This window comes from Larimichthys crocea, chromosome XIV, assembly GCF_000972845.2.
Source record: "Larimichthys crocea isolate SSNF chromosome XIV, L_crocea_2.0, whole genome shotgun sequence".
In the NCBI taxonomy this organism is placed as follows: domain Eukaryota; kingdom Metazoa; phylum Chordata; class Actinopteri; family Sciaenidae; genus Larimichthys; species Larimichthys crocea.
Genome location: NC_040024.1, coordinates 11,511,923 through 11,529,821, shown reverse-complemented (window position 1 = coordinate 11,529,821; position 17,899 = coordinate 11,511,923). Strand labels below are relative to the sequence as shown.

At 40.6% G+C, this 17,899-nt stretch overlaps 1 protein-coding gene across 2 annotated transcripts in view; it reads left to right on the top strand.

Annotated features, from left to right (window-relative positions):
* The window catches only part of dnah2 (dynein, axonemal, heavy chain 2), a 52,317-nt gene extending 50,180 nt beyond the window's left edge, over positions 1-2,137 (top strand). For both annotated transcript variants that reach the window (XM_027288174.1, XM_027288175.1), the window contains exons 87-89: positions 182-256; positions 1,179-1,329; positions 1,567-2,137. In XM_027288174.1, coding sequence (XP_027143975.1) covers positions 182-256; positions 1,179-1,329; positions 1,567-1,721 — 381 coding nt within the window. In that variant the 3' untranslated portion in view covers positions 1,722-2,137. The remainder of the gene's footprint in view (positions 1-181; positions 257-1,178; positions 1,330-1,566) is intronic.
* Positions 2,138-17,899: the final 15,762 nt, after the last annotated feature.

The following is a 17,899-nucleotide window of genomic DNA, read 5'->3' as shown; positions in this document are numbered from 1 at the left end:
ACCACCGCACTTAGTGTTGTTACATTAAGAAACTTGAGTAATGTATCCAACAGATATGCACTCATGCCTGCCAGTCACTCTGTTCATATGAGAAAGCTATGCTAATACAGCTCTACTGCAACAAATGGACTTTTGCACTGGTGATAATAACAGCGTTTAACACGTGAAAATCTTCTTGCAGATATCAGTGGACACGCTGTCTTGGGAGTTTATAGTGTCCACTTTAGATGACAGCAACCTCCTTTACCCGCCCAAGGTGACTCCCTATATGCACATTTCCATACAGATTTCCATAAACTAGCCAGTTTTCTGAGCCATTAGCTTTCAGCTGTCATCGCCACTTCCCATCACATTTTTCATTTCTGCTCAAACATTGACTCTGTGTGGTTTTTTCCTGAATTTTCAATTCAAAGCAGCACACCACTGTGTGCCACTCTCTTCCTCTTCCTCTCAAATCTTCTCTTGCATTTTCTTTTTTATTTTATTTTTACAAAGCAGTTTTACAATTCAAATTTTGACACTGGAGGAAAATGTTTTCATTTGTCAGATTACTGCCACTTCATCACTGCAATTCTTTATTCCTCACTTTCTTCATCTTATTTTACTCTTTCTTCATATATCAACTCCTCTGTGCCTCCCCTCGCTCCTCTCTTTCTTTCTCCATTTTATCTCCCTCTGCTACTCCAAAACCAGTGCACACCCCCAGCCCTTCCTGTCTTTTGTGCTGCTTCCCTCTTGCTTCTTTTTAGCTCTCTGACTCTGACTCTACTTCCTTCTGTCCAAACTGATCTTTCTTTTTTCACCTCTCTTCCCCTTTCTCTGCCAATCTTCTACTTCCCTCCCTCTTTCTTTGTATGTCATGTCTCTCCTCCCTCCTCTAACTCCTTTTCTTGTGACCATCTTTCCCCTTTGCAATTTTGGCCCAATCTCTTCCCTCACTCTGTGCCACCCCTGTTTTTCCTCTCCTCTTTCCTTCCTTCCAGGCTCGCTCCTCTTTTCCTCTTCCTTTTTCCCCCTCCCATAGTCCTCCCCCTCCTCTTTCCTCTCTCAGTTTCATTACCTAATTGACATGGCTGTTTGTCATAAACATTTTTTTCAAAGCTCTACACAACATGTCACCTCCAAACAAGTGTCTGTATGTCTCACGTTACCCCTCCCCGCCTCTTCCCTTCCTCCAGGATGGAGTTTTTATCAGAGGTCTGTACCTGGAAGGGGCTGGTTGGGATAAAAAGAACTCCTGTCTGGTGGAAGCTGAACCCATGCAGATGGTCTGTCCTATTCCCACCATCCACTTCAAACCTGTGGAAAACCGCAAGAAGACGTCCAAGAGTGAGTTCTTTGAGACATTTTCTTTTTCAGGAATTTCTTTACTCATCCCTCCGTCTCTCTTTCCATCCGTTCTTTTTTTATTTTTGTTTTCTCTTGTTTTATTCTATCTTTGGTTTCTCTTTCTGTTTGTATAAGTTTGTGATGTCATGCCCTGTGGTTTCGCTATCTTAAACTCTGTCTGTCTTAAACACTGTCTCTCTCTCGTGTGTGTGTGTGTGTGTGTGTGTGTGTGTGTAGGTATGTACCTGTGTCCCTGTTACTACTTCCCCGTGCGTTCGGGCGGGGCAGGCCGAGCATCTTTTGTGGTCAGTGTAGAGCTCAAATCTGGAGCTGTGACCCCAGACCACTGGATCAAGAGAGGGACTGCTCTTCTCATGAGCCTGGACAACTGAAGGCCTTAAAACACACACACACTCACACATTGACACTGACACAATATTATTTATTATTTTAGCTGTTTCTTACTGTATAAGCTGTTGATAAAATTTGATAATATCCTCATGTGTGGCCGTGTTTTAAAGGCCACAGGTCTACAATAGACAGCCAATGAAAACTGTGTGTTACTTCTGAAATGTATTGGATTCCATGAAGCAGGTATTCACACCTGGGGCTTACCAATAAATGGACTGAGTCACTCCTTAACTCTTTGAAGTCAGTCTGACACAGATCTGGCAAGGTTTCTTCCACCCTTCTTTCTTTTTTGTTTCCCCTCTCTGCCGCCATCTGACTGATTATTCACTCCTTTTCACAGACACGCATCAGTCTTTCCATGCTGACCCCCTTTTTACCCTGCTCACACATAAACACACTGACACACACACACACAGGGAATCTACAGTGAAGTGTTGTTTTTTACTGGAAACTTGCTTCTTCAACATCTGGATCAAGTGACTGTCTGGTCATGTAAGTGGCCGCTGTGCTCACTGAATTTGATGGTAATCTGATGAGCTGTTATTCATCTATTCAGTGTTAACATAACAGAACTGACAAAGCACTTACATGAAGACAGTCCTCATTTCCAAAGTTATAATGAAGTCTGTGATATGTTACTTCCTGGCTTTGACCACACAGTCCTGGAAATACAATATAAAAACTACAGTTCCTGGTAGGTCCATGTCTTTAAGTGAAAGAATATTTTTACTTTGTGGAAATTCGATTCATCCTTGATTTGACACACACATGCAGGCACACATGCAAACAATGCATTTAATCAAGGTGAGGTAAAAGATATTTTCATGCTAATACACGCTTCCCCCAAGCTGAAAAAGAGGACAGAGGGAGGGAGGGAGCGACTGAAGGAGAAATGAACCTATTCAAATAAATGAATTCTAATGAAGCGTCGCAGACAAGACGTTTGGAGTCAGTCAGCATTTTGAGAGAGAGAAAGAAGGCCCGGACTTCCCCACTGGAAAGAACTCAGCCCAAACTCCTGAAAGAGAGGGAGAGAAAAACAAGAGAAGGACCCTGGAGAAAGTGAGCCGGGAGGAAGAATAGTCCAGTAATGAGAGAGGGGAACCAGAGAGGAGGTGGGGGGGGGGGCTGAGTTCAAGGTTGTATTCAGACGTAAGGATTGTCCCCCTGAAAGACTGAACACAGACTTCCTCAGGGTTTAAGAGCCTCTTTATCAGACCCAGGTCTGTGTGTGTGTGTGTGTGTGTGTGTGTGTGTGTGTGTGTGTACACTAGTGGTCTCTGGTCGGGTGGGAGATGGAGGGGGGCACTCGGCAACCTGCTGAATTCAAATTCAAATTGGTTTATTCTCAGGCCTGGTTGTAACAAAAATATCAGACTTGGGAGGTGTTTTATGAATAAAAATGAAGTAGAATGTAAATGTGGTGTGGACACAGTTTAGATGGATTCATTATGCCGTGGTAATTAAGCCTCCTGTCCTACATGTGAATTAGATTTGTATTATTGTATTGTAAAGTTTTATGGCTGCTACGCTTTTTTCAAGAAGTGTTTATCATTCTGTAGGAGGCGGTATCTCTGCATATTATATTAGCATTAGATTAGAGCCAAGCTTTTTAAATTCTCCCAGTCCGCAGAAATATTCACTCCTTGAGGGCATCGAAAGCCAACTCCTTCCATCTGCTTATCCACTCAGAAACTGTAAAACAGCCACTTCTAAAAATTCCTGCCTTTTGAAGAAATGTAGACATTCATTGAATATCTGCGATGAGGGGATCCAGACGTCTTCATGTATCAACATATGATATATTCTCTGCAGGCCTGTGCATCATTGATGGGAAATGTCTAATCACATTGAATGTATTACCAGTGAAATTAAATCAATCTGCTTAGTTTGCTAGGGCCCCCCTGACAACACTTGAAGCACCCTGGGGAGCCAAGCAAACCTCTGTGTGAGAGCTACTGGCCTTGATCGCTTTGCTTTGTGCTTTAATTTGATTTCCCAACATGCTCTTGCCCTAGTTTTCAGTTTCTTGGGAAATGACAAGGACCTGACAAGATTACCAGACATCTCTAAAGCACAACTTTTGATTCCTCAAGTGGCTCTTGGCCCCCTTAGAAACCACCTCCAACCGAGAGTTTCACTCTTGAACCAAATAGTTCTAGGGGGAAAACCTGGGGTCCAGTTGTTCTCCATTGAATAGTAGTTAATAATGGAATTTGGACAAGTTGCACAGTGTGTTTGCCAGTGACTATGGAGGCGGGGCAGTTAATGTCCGAGACTCTTCCACCGAAAATAAACCTGCATGAGGGAAGAGAGAGAAGGAGAGAGAAAGCGAGAGGAGGGAGGGAGTAGGAGGAAGGGAAAGAGCCTTTCAACGGGGACAGAAGGGAAAGAGTCTCCGTTTCAATGGAATAAAAACTGCGCAATTTCTTTAAGGACTGCCTGCTCTGATCGCAGCGGACCATTCCTCTCTAGGAAATGGATATCAGTTTGTGTTTTTTTGGATGATTAGGGATTCCGTGCCCATTGCAACACCCGCTGCCTAACAGGAGCTGGCGATTTTTTTACCAGATGGTCTTCAGAGGAGGAAACGAGCTGTGCAATCATTTAGAAAGACGATATGACTGTGCAGAGATGCAAGAGCAGTGATGAGTCTATCCGTCATGCCTTGCCCATGGGCGAACACATCCACGTTTTCTCAGCCTGCTCTGTGATCTATGTGCGTGTACAGCAGTGCTTCCCGTGTCGACGTTTGCACCTAAAAACGCGTTATGGATGTTGAATGGATTTTTTTTTTTTTTTTTTTTTTTGGGAGAGGGCTTTTTTAGGGGGCTGCGTCATCCATGGCTGAGAAAAGGAGATGGAGTGCTTTGCAGATTTTCCACTATTCCACTCCGAAGAGTCAGCACGGCACCTCCCCAGCAACATTTTGGATTGCACATAAAAGGTAAGCACAGTATGACTGGCAGGAATACATGCTGACATGTGAGCCCGTACAGCCCGTGTTACCTAATTGTAACAGGGGAGCCAATCGGACTCCACTGAAAACAACCTGAACTACAGTATCATCATCCTGTTATAAATCTTTAAAGAACACGGCCAACATAACAAATAATACGAGCCACTACAGATTATTTGTATCTCTGGATTGGGAACAACCTCAAGATATAGCAAAATAGAAACACTATGCAGCTGTATTATTGTGTAAAGGAGATGATGCGATCGCATTATATAATATATGCGTATACGGTATAATGGGCTACACAACTCTAACTTTACATGAATAGGGCCCATAAGTTTCCATACTGCAGCAGTTTCATGTTTCTGTGCTGCTGACTGCTCTTGTGTCTGTTTCCCCCTAATTTCACATTGAACCTGGCGTCGGTGATGTCATGTTTTTTACGGTAAGGAAGGAATAGTTTACGGGAAGGTAGGTCTGGAGTTGGTGATGTCGCAATCGCCCCAATCGCGTTCATCTCGGTTACACGTTTTCTAAAAAAAAATGCACGGGAAAATGTGGCGATGGATCGTGTCCGTGGGTGTGATACACAACGCGTGGTCGCGATTTTTTTTTCCGCCGCTTTCTGGGCTTAAATCGCGGATTGTTGAATGAAATGCGGGCTCGCTGGTGTCGGAGGAAGGAGTGTCGCATTTTCTTTCTGAAATGTCATGTGGTGAAGTTGTGGCGGGTTCTCTACTATTTCCAGGAAGAGCGTTTGAATTCTCTTCCCTTCGGTTTTTTTTCCCCTGTCTCCACCCCTCTGCTTGCTGTTCCTCTTGCACTTCGGGGATCTTACCACTGGGTGGCGACACAGGACAGTGGATTGGTGAGCAGGTAAACCTGTCCGTGTGAGGAACAGGTGTGTTGAGCCGCATTTTGTAATAAACGTCCAAAATGTAATAACTTTTTCATTTCATTTTGTAATAAACTGCCCCAACGCATTTTGTAATGAACTTTGCCGCATTATGTAATAAGTTATTACATTTTGACAAGATTATTACAAAATGCACTTGCAACTTTTTTATTTTCTAGGAAATGTAATAACATGGTGCATTATGTAATAACAATTCTAAAGCATAGTTTGTTTGTTAATTGTATTTTATTTTACTTTAAAGTATTTGTAAAAGCTAGGCCTATTATTAGTATCACTGTATTAGCCTAGTAGCAGTACTTTACACAGTATCAGTACACTATTCAAAGGTTGCAATAACAGAGAATTTTACTTAAATTGCAGATTTTTTGCATTTGGTAATAATCTTGTCAAAATGTAATAACTTATTACATAATGCGGCAAAATTTATTACAAAATGCGTTGGGGCAGTTTATTACAAAATGAAATGATAAAGTTATTACATTTTGGACGATTATTACAAAATGCACCGTTATTACAAAATGCGGCTCAACAAGGTGATGCGAAGCGCAGCGCACCTGTGGCGCACATGGAAATAGCACCAGATTTCCATTTGCGGTTTTTTTTTTTGAGTAATTACTAAGGAGAGTGAGTATGTAGTGAGACAACATGAAATCAACTCTAATGTCAGCATGAAGGATGAATCCTCTTATTCTTGGCGTGTGCTGTTGATGAAGTTTTGTCCCACAATGCAGTGCAACTCGAAAAGCCGCTCACAGCTGCAGGAAATTAAGACTAATTAAGGGCAGCGGCGGGAAAAGAAGAAAAAAAGACGTAACTGAATGTTTACGATAAATACGTAGCTTTATTTTTGTTATTACTTTTCCGAAGTTCATATATTTACATTCAGTTTTTCAAAGCCACAGACTGAAGTTCTTGAGCGGACATTTTGTGTTACGAAAACGGTAAAGTTTATTTCCTGAAATTGTAACGACAGTGGGACAGTAAACTGAAATGTCTCTGTCCAGGTAAATATTAAATTCATGGTATTTAGATATATTTGAAAGTCTGGTGCTCACATAGTTCTAGCCTTAATGCTGTTTGTAATTTATAATTAATGTAATGTTTGTCAGGTTAATGTACACTTTGTCGTACTTAAGCTAACTATTACTGCTACACTGGCTGCATTAAAATTAAACTATTATGCCTCTGCGTCCAAACTGTGACTTTAATGTCGAATTACGACATTGAAAAACGGTTCCCTATAATGTACAGTCACACCACTGACATGTCACCAACACATTTACTGTACAGGTCATATCTACTTTTACAGCGACTGTTGTGCTTTTTATCCTATAGGTTCTTATTTGTTTTATTGTTGTAATTTTATGATACTTTTTTTTTCATTTCTATTTTTTTATGAAACTGCTCTATTCTGTTTTTACTCTGTTCTGTGAAGCACTTTGGGCTACAATTGAGTATGAAAGGTGCTATATAAATAAATAAAGTTGAAGTAGTAGTATGAGCATGTTATATGTGACACCTCCTGCAGTGCCTCTTTTACTATGTGAGCAGCACAGTGCTACGTCACTGTTTAAGGACACCTAAGCAACACCTGTTAACATAACATTAGGCCTAGTAACTTGACAGGGAAACATATTAAAGTATGTGTATGTATATGAAAACTGTGATAGCATTTGTACACTGGATAAAGAATTGGTGGCAGAGTGCAAACCATTATGAAATAAATATGGTTCTGTACAGCAGATTGTAATATATATACATGAGGCAGATATTACAGTATTGCCATATATCCCTTCTTCTATGATAGACATATTTGAGGAGTGAAATCATCATTAACTTAATAAAAGCATTACATGCTGACACTAGTGCATGCGCCAGTGTAAATTAACTGCACACATTGGTGAAGTGTAAGAGTGTATATTGTCCCCTAGATGGCGATACATTCCAGTCCAACCCTGACCTGTGTATGTCCTTTGTGAACAGCTGTTCATTTCTCACGAGGCCAACTATGGTCTCTGAATATATATTGTTGTTAAATTGTCTGAATTTGACCAGAAGATGAAACCACCAAACGTTATATTACCTAAATGGTCATGTTGATGTACATGATGGGCATACTGAGACATTCGGGGTACTTTTCCATATCGATGTTGTTGATCCTCTTCTTGATCACTGTGTCAAATCCCTGATCAAAAATATTAACATACTGTATATCTTTCCTGTTTACAGTGATGAAGTCTGGAACATGGCCACGCGTCGCCGTGCTATGTTTGAAGAACCACCAGTGCCTGACTGAAGCCATAAGTAAAATGTCTTACTGGGTGTCTGACCTACTGACCGAGGCAGGAATGGGCAAACGTTAAATCGCCAGCCTAGCTTGTCAACATGGACTGCACAGTCTGGGAATGGAGAACACTGATCCCATTCCATTGTGATGGTAAGCCAGCTAATATTTGGATTCTTGGTTGTTTTACTAGAGCTGGGTTTATACACAACTGTCACACAAAACTTAACTTCCTTTTATCTCATGTTTTTAGGTTTGTTAATTAGGATAGTGTTTAATTCATAGTATCTACTCAGAAATATGAAATATGTTCTGAACAAATTTGCAATACTTTCTATCAAAGAGGTGACCGTTTACTAACGTTTAATGTTTTCCCATGGTTTTCCCCCCACAACTGACCGCTATTACCAACGCACTAACTGGACTGATCCATATCAGACTAATTGTTTGCATACTGTTGTCCCTGCAGGGGAGCCTTCTTCATTTTGCTGCAAGCACCCACCTGCCCAGGTAAGACTTTTGACCTCTTACCCAGACTTTGACCTGCCTGCAGTGACACATGGGATGTGCCCATGACTTCACTTTTTAATCATGTCAGGATGTCTGTCATTCCTGTTTTGTCTGTCCAGTAGATGTGTTTGTCTGAGCTTGCTTCGGAACAATGAAATGTTTGATTTGCTCAGATGCCTTGAAATATCCAGCAAATGGGTATGTTCACATGCAGTCTCTGATACGGTGATGAAATCACCATGGAAGCTCCTCTTCTCTGCTATTTCCATATCAGCTTCCTTTGCAGTTTCAGAAAAGAAAACATACTTTGGCTATTTTGTCTCCTCTTCTGCTCAAAGGATACAAATCCACTTCAATTGTAGCCATTATAAAGGAAATTCCAACATTGTTCCACTGTATTGGATCATTTTTACTTTAATAGGCTGGTAGTTTTGATGTCTACAGTGTATTTGGGGTATTGAAGCCACCTCTGTGAAACATTATGCACCTTACATGGATTGAACATGATTGAGGGTCCTGGTCTTCAGGCCTGATGATTAACTGACCCACACATTTAAAATGGATAGCCTCATGAAAAGTTTGTGCTGGCCTGCTGTTTGCTCAAACATGTGTCTTGAACCGGTTTGATTTGTTATATTTTGTCTTCTCACAATGTGATTAGACCGTGCAACCAGTTGTTTTAGTTTCATCTTCCTGCAGTGACGGATTAAATACATGACTTACTGACCATTGAAGATTTAAATGTTTAACATGTACATCTGTTTTTGTGGGCACAAGTATTTCTCTCACTGCAGCTATTAAATCGATTGGGGCTGAAGCCAAAGACAAGTGCACGCACACACACACACTTAAATTGAGCTGTACACATTCAACACTCTTTCTAAGGTGTATACACACCTAACCCAACACCAGCTCTGTTTCATTTTCACACACACAGTCCTCAGTCACTCTCTGACAAACATCTCAAACACCCTAACACCCTTCTCACTCACTGTTTTGATCTCTCTCATAGGGACAAAAGACACACACACACACACACTCTAAAGCCGGCGTCTCCCAGGACCCTGCTAAGTCTCACACACCTGGGGTTTTCCATCACTTACCCTGCTCAGCTTTATTACATATATTTACAGCTGGTCATGAATCAGATCCATTATACACATTAATGCACACGCATATATACACACAATCCTGTTTACAGCCAAGTAGACACTCTCCGTTTTGCTTATAGACAGATACACATATACATATTAGGCTGTCTGACTGCAAGCCTTTCTGTAAGAAGAGATGTTACTGAGCAGAAAGAAGGAGAAAGAGAGGACAGATTGTTGGAAAAAGAAAAAACATGCCGTGAACATAAATCTCTACAACATTACTATTAACTACTATAAATTAAGCAGTCCTACTTTGCATATGACAGTTGGTGCATATTTATATTCCATCCATTGATTGTGTTTGTTCCATGGGGACATAAGAAGTGAGAGTGGTTTGTAGATGAATCTGTCATGTCGTGCACATCATTGGTCCCTGTGTCACCACACACACACAGCTGATGCTCATTTATTTAGTGGAGGTCAGAGCTTATGAATGACTGAATATGTTAATATATTTGTGAGAGAAAGAGTTACTGTACAGAAGCACAGCCAGTCAGCTTGTGTCTGTCCCCGACACACACAGATGAACCCTCTCACCCTTTAGACACGGTGCCTCATGTCACCTTCCCTTAGGGTTTGGGTGTCACAGTGTTTCTCATCTAATTCTAGCTTGTAGCTTTTTTGTACAATGTTACAAAGATGAATGCACCACAAGGCTGGTATTGTATCCTGCTGGCCAAGTAAGATGTGTTATTTATTATGTGCCTTAAATGTTGTAGGTTTGAGTTCACAACCTTTTTGTGTGTCATTCCCTCTAGCATTGTTATGTTTCCAGAAAGTCGACTTTAATACTGATAATAAATCTTAAACTATGATGATGTCATCATACTTGCAGGGCTTGGCAGCACCTCTTGCCACAGGGTTTTGATGTTGGCTGGTTGTAAGTGAAATAATTCCATATGCTGCACCTGGAACTAGTTTTGTCAGATGGTTTATTTGGACAGGGATCTAGTTTAAGACATGGTAGATGAGTGGCATATGTTCAGCTGCACAATTGTGCTTTGCAGAGCAGTAGGAGTCCATAGACTCCAGTAAGTATCCTTGCAGATGTTAATCGAAAGAGTAACTCACAAATTAAATTTTAAAAATGGGTAATCCACTGTAAGCCTTAATATGAGAAAAATAAATGATTTTCAAAAAAATGATCTAATCTCATTTTATGTATAACAGCAAAAATTGGTATTTTTGAGATTTAGCAGCCCCACTTTCATAAATATGGACAGACGCATACATGTATTTATTAGATTACTTGATTAATGATTATATGACTTGATTAATGATCAAAAAGAGTTTATCACTTTTTTAACAGCCAAACAACAACCAAGTGCAACAAGACAAGACATAGGAGCCAGCTAATATTATTTACTAGTCCAACAACAAGTAGCCAGTCAGCGCTCTCACCTACAACTAAAAGTCAGTCCCAGATTTACTCTTGTCTGGCAGCTTCTTGCTTAGTTACTCTCTCCTTTTGTCTTCTTAGCTTCCTCTGTCCATAGAGGCTGCTGAGCCCAGTTACATTGCCCACTTGCTCGTTGAGTACTTCTCATAGGAGATCGGATCCGGAGCACAAAGTTACATAGCATTAGAACAGATAGAACTGTGGATATGACAGATGCAACTGTGACCTGATTACAAGTCAGTGTAGCATCAAAATGATTAACAGGTTGTTTTATGTTAGAGAGGTTACATAATATTGCTTTAAGCTTGATTGGCACTTTACGGGCCCCAGAAACGACAATACCATAAGTAACTTCAATTCACCTACTGTCCAGTTTGCATTATGCCCTGTTTCATACAAGGCGGTGACAATTTGTAAGCGTTCAGTGTAGGACTTTAGGACTTTGCATCTGTTTTTCCCATCTGCTTTGTCTACATCCTCCTCCTCCTTGTTCTTTTCTTTGTAGTAATCTATGTGCCATCAACATGTGCCACACACCCTGTGGAGGCAGCACAGAAAAAGAATTTTAGAACGTTCAGTGGTGTTTTAATAGAAAAATCTTCCTCTTTGTTTATTTATTAAATTCAATTTGTCACAGCAGTCAAAGATGTGTGTGGATATTTCAGTTACATCATATGATTAATTGTCCATTGACAGAAGTGTGACATGGCCCCAGACCCTGAGAATGAAGGGCATGGGTTAAAAAGAAAGAAGTGCTGTTCAAATGAAAACAGATTTAAACTGAGGATATGTTGAGAGAGACTGAGGAAGAGAGGTGTTGAGAGCTGACTCAGGATGGCCAGGGGGAGGACAGCAGGAAGCAGTGGGTGAAGAGGAGGACAGGAAAGAGAGGGAGGGAGACTCCTCTTCATCATCCTCCACCTCCTCCTCTGTCATCATCAGCCGTGTCATTGATTTTAGGAGTGGCATACAGAGGGAAGGAGGAGAGGTGGAGCTGACATCATCCACCTCCTGGAGGTCTGTGAGGGCGTATTACCACATTCTCCCTGTTAAAGCTTTTAACGGTCACATTTATGCCATCAAAGGCGCTTTAATGCATTTAAACTACAGCTGGAAAGGGAAGAAATTCTAATTCAAGAAATGCTGAATCCATGTAAAAAAAAAACTGGCAGTGAATAAGAGAACAGAACAGATGAACAGCTAAAGATAGGACGAATGGAACGATGTGATGAAAGAAAGAGGTGTGCAGCAAGAGAGCTCCTCTGCCTTTCTGGTTATATAACTTTCCTGCAAAAGAGGGCATTGAGTTTGTGTGTGTGTGTGTGTGTGTGTGTGTGTGTGTGCTAGTTCTCATGTGAGCTCTCTTTGTTGGCTCTGTGCGTTTGTGTGTAAGGGTGACAGAGTTTGCAAAGAAGAAGATGCCCAACATGCCTCCTGTCCTCTGCTGTGCTTGTTGTTTGGCCTGTGTTACCCAGCTGTCACAGGCTTCTGTTGGTATGCTGTGTATTTGTGTGGGTGTATGTGTTTGTTAGGTGTATGTGTGTGTGCTGGCACATTTACTAGTGTGTGCCGAACAGTGTTTTAATAGTGCAGCTATGTATATACTCTGACGTCTAGTACTGTGATGTGTGTTTCAGTGTTGATGTGTGCACCTGTGTCTTAAGGCCCCACAGAGGGTTTAGAGACAGTTAGGGGAGGTCAGATGGTGCAAGATTAGTATGGTTGTGGTAATTGTGGAATGAGGTGTGTGTGTGTGTGTGTGTGTGTGTGTGTGTGTGTGTGGCGATTTGAACGGGGTGTATTGGTGTAAAAAAAAACTATACAAGTGACGTTGCTTGTTAGTGTAATACACTCAACAACCTTTCCCTCTGAATAATCCAGAATGAATGGGGAGAGTGGTAATGTTAGGGAAAACAAAAGTAATACACACCAGTTATAATGTTGCAAATATAAGTCTTATCACATGCCAGACAGTCTTTGTTCTGGAGTTGTAGAAATGCATCCAATAAATGAAAAATAATCCAAATAATTGTCCTGGTCTATTGATTAAAGCTAGTCTATTTCATACAAAACAGCCTCTCAAATATGGATATTTCCTGCATTTCTCTTTTTTTTTTATCATATCAATTAAATATCTTTGGGTTTTGGACTGACAAAATTAGACATTTAAAGACATCACCCTGGTCTTTGGGATATACACTTTTTTTGTTTGTTTTCTGTCATTTTATAAATCATCTATAGAATAGTTGGCAGATTAATTGATTATTAAAGTAATCATTAGTTACAGGCCTAAGTGCTGAAAAGTCCACCTTCTGACACTTTGGGCAGTGTGTGACTGAACATCACCTGACTGTGTGTGAGTACCTCCCAGTGGGTCTTAGTGTTTTATTTTTCCACAAGTGAAAGTGAAAGTGAAATTAACTTTCATGTTGTTAACTCCCCTGGTCCCCTCCCCAGTTTTCAAGCATATTCTCATGATATATTCTGAGCTTATGACAAAACTCTTATCAGATTCATAGTAGCCCAAAAATGTTTGGCTAGTTTATTACATAAACATGGACATTGCAAAGAGATAAACAAGACACATATAACTACTGACTCACTATTTCTTCTCAAACATGTGCAGAGCCAGATGGAAGCTGGCTTTAATCTTTGCAGTCTATTTAAATGCATCTTCTAATAGAAGACATGACATGAGGTGACTTGAGGCAACACAGCCGTCTGTCATGTTGGCACTAGTTCTTTGAAGTTGGCAATGTGTGAGAGACCTAAAGTCTTAATGTCTGGTACCTTTTTTAAAGCAAGACACCAAAACCATGAGAACTTGAGCCATACAGAGTGACCTACAGTAGTAACAGGCAATCAAGATGGAGTCATGAAGTATGAAGTTGGATTTTTACATTAGATTTTGGAGGGCCAGGATTTTGGTTTTCCTTCTGAATAACAGTGGTCAATTTGCTATTCTTATCTTCAGTCTGCCGTGTATAATAAACAAAGCGTGTGTTTATATCGATAGCTGATTGTAAAGGTTTTACAATCAGCTACCAATATAACACATGCTAAATATGTGACTTCCACATGCTGTAGAGACACACCTGCAATGTGTATGTAACCTATGTGTTCATAAAGGTGCATCATGACTTTGACTGTGCAGTGGACTGGCTAATCTGCTATGGGAGTAGTTCACAAATTAGCACCCACAGAGTGATCATCTTTAATTTGTCTCAGATATCACTTGATCAGTCGTATCGTCTAGTAGATAAACCAGTTTTCCCAGTAGCTTGGAGAGAAAGATTTGTCTTTGTAAAGGGAAATACAAAGCTGTAGACAGTACGCACACATTTGTCTGTCAGGACTTTCTTTTTTGTCAGATTTTCTTACACTGTAAATATATTGCCACCTTCTGCCCTTATGTTGTGTTATGGGAAGAAAATGTAGATGCAGTTATTGTTGCTCTGAGGAAGAAACAGAACTGTGGCAAAAAGGGGAACAAAAATCAGAGGTGAGTATAACACTTACACAGGCTTCAGCAGAAAGAGGATGTGCATTTCCCAAACCAAATCCCTCTCTTTAACAAATCCACTGCCAACCCCCCGTCAAAGTGGAAACAAAACAAAACCCCACACTGTTGCCATAAGCTGTCTTGTGCTGTTCTCCCACCATCACTCCAGATTTTTCTATCCCAGCTCCTGTTCTGGCTTTCTGACTCTCAGGTTTCTCCCCACCCCCTAGCCCTTTACACCCCCATGCCCCCCCTTTGACCCCCTGTTACCCCCCATCCACCCCCCTCACCCCCCCTCTCCCCAGGGCAAGCCCACAGCTCTCAGCTCTTTGTGCCTTCCTCCCCCTCCCTCCTCCTCCACCTCTGCCTCCTCCTGCCTTTGTGTGTGAGAGGCCAGCAAAGGGAAAGAGGAGAGAGGAGCTAGAAGAGAGGAAGCCTATAGATCAGATGTGAAACTAGAGTTTGAAGCCTTTTTATTTTGACATGCTCTTACTGAACTTGTTAATTTGTGTTTACCGAGCTGAAACATTGTCAGTGTGCTTTTTTTCCTTTAAAAAAAAAAATATATATATATATATATATGTGTATGTGTGTGTGTGTGTGTGTGAACACGAATGTACTGTAGATATTTGCACATGTTCTTATCTATGATTACAATTCATATCATTTGAATTTATGAGTTTTATTGACCTTATGTACCATGCCATGAATCAACTATGTCCTTTTAAAAAAGACAGCAGCTAAAACAAAGTGCGTAAACTAGTTTTCCAGACAAAATTTTCAATTCTTTTAGGGGTATTTGTTTTGTCTAATGAAGACTAATGATCATTTTTCCCATTTGTCCCTTTATCCAAATTTGTGTGACAGTACAAAAAATGAGTGATGTTCATATGTCAACATACTGTATTTGATAAAGTATCAAATGTACACTCTGCATTTTATACACAGGCAAATGAACAGACCAGAAAAGAAGCAAACATTCACTTATTCAACACTGTATGTAGATTTCACAGTTTTAGTAACAGCAACATTAAAACTTTAATTTCACGCCAAAGAAAGGAATATTGATTTCATTGCAGCTGCTTATATCTGGTGAAGAAAGACCAAAGTTTTACTTTAGCTACAGAATAGCTTTTCATAGTTGACTTGTTTTGACTTGCATGCTGAGCCTCTGTGTGTATTGTATTGTGCTCTCTCATACTAATATTAAACACGTACAGTGCAAACACAAATGATAAAAACAGGATGTCAGGGAGAGCCACAGAATACCATATGCCATAGGTTCTGTAGGGTTATTCTGAAGAAGACACACAAGCATGCATGACAGGGTTAGAGTAGCACTGACAAATCGTGTTGAACTTGAACACATTCATGCACGCACCCACATGGTATTTTGCAAACATATGTACATAGACATGCATAAAAAGGTTCTTACTGTTCCCTGTGTAAAGCACTCATACACTGTAAACACACTTAATGAACCTGTGGATGAGCTGCAGTTAAAGGTGTTTGTGTGTGTGTGTGTGTGTGTGTGTGTGTGTGTGTGTGTGTGTGTGTGTCCACTATATTTTATGTTTACAGTATGTACAAGGAGGATTCAATAGGGGGCGATACAGAGCAATACAGTATACCAAAGTCACAGACATTGTAGGGGTACATGTTAATGTCACATTGTACTGTCTGTGTCCTGAGTGGAAAAACACATGCCGAAGACATTCTTCTTGTTTATTGGAAATATAATTGACAGCACTATGTAGTGTCCAGTGATTGCATGCTGATGTCAGTTTTGGTTTTGTGTTTCCACTGTACTTTAAAAATATATTTAGTTTAAAGAATGTGTGATATCAAATATGAGCAATCCACAAATACCATAAATTTCATCAAATATGTTGAAGAAGAAAGTACAAATGGTTATTTACTTTGGAGCAACATCTGGTGATGTGGTCTTCAGTCTTTCTGTAGACCAATTAGAATTAAAAAATACATTTTTTTTTAAATGGACTGAGAAGTCAGACCCCAAGTAGCCTAATTTAGACAACAAATAAAGAGAGCTGTATGTATAAACACATTCAAAGCAGATGAACAAAACTGCACACTTAGCACAGGTCATTGAGTTCAGACAGTGGAAAGGAGCCATCATGTGGCTGAGAGGGCTTCAAAGGGTGTGTTTGTGTCCAAAAAAAGGTGGCCAGACACTGAAGGCATCATTCACCTACTGACCTACCTATATGTCAACACAATAAACAACACATACATGCAGAAAGAGTGACATGTAAGCGAATGTGTGTATGGGGGGAGGGTGTTAAGAGTGTAATAGGGTGAGAAAGAAATAGAAGCTGGTGTGTGAACATACAGATACCCACAGCACCACACATGTATTTTTAAAATGCAGGGAACTCAAAGGTATGTCGCACTACATGTATTTGCATGTGCTTGCTTATCTGCGTGGAGTGTGTGTGTGTGTGTGTGTGTGTGTGTGTGTGTGTGTGTGTGTGTGTGTGTTTATGTGTAAAATCTACTTGCAGGGAGTGCATGCTCAGTAGGAGAGTATATTCCTGGAAAGCCAGCTGCCACTCCTGTTATCACAGCTAACTCGATTAGAGGAGCTTCTGCCTCCGAGCCCTCTGCTCTGAGAGCTGCAACATGCGTGAGCACATGCGCACACCTACACATACACCCAGTGGAGGACCCCTACACTCGATTTGATTAAATCAGCCAAAATAAAGTACATTGAATCGCCAACTAATGCAACATCAAAACCATTGCACTTAAAGCTTGTGCCATTAAGCACCATGACTCACATGTATTTTATATACAGTATATTATACAGAAAACTGCCTGAGACATATACAAAACCAGGAAAGCTCAAGTAAAAATACATTTAGTTTAGTTAGCCATGAAAAATATAGATTCACTGTTCACATTTCAGAAGAACTAAGCAATAAAAAATATGACTCTAGTCTTCAGGAATGTTTGGAGTGGTGGTCTTTTAATGCTATTGCTTACGATGTAGCCTCCAAGACCCCCCCCTAATGTGTACTTTTATAAAACGGTAATAGAAAACATCTCTTTACTAATGTTGTACCAATTAACCACAGCATAGCAGAAATGTCAGTTAGGCAGCCAGCCTTTCATGTGAGGTGCTGACCTTTCCCAGTGATCATGCTAATCATTGATCACTTAGATAAACACAGGCTATCATAAGAGCCCATTATTGCACCTCCCAATGCCTTCCTATGGACAGCGGTTATAATTAGGCCCTGGGGTAATTGGCTGACTAATTGCTGTTGGTGGGATACATACATTGCCTATCGTCAAACCCAAGGGGAAGCTCTGCTATTACTTTTAATTACCTGCTGTTAAGTTCGACAACTGACCCCGAGCGCTGTTTTTGGAAATGATGGTTGCATTTCGTCCTGTGGGAGGGGAAGGGGA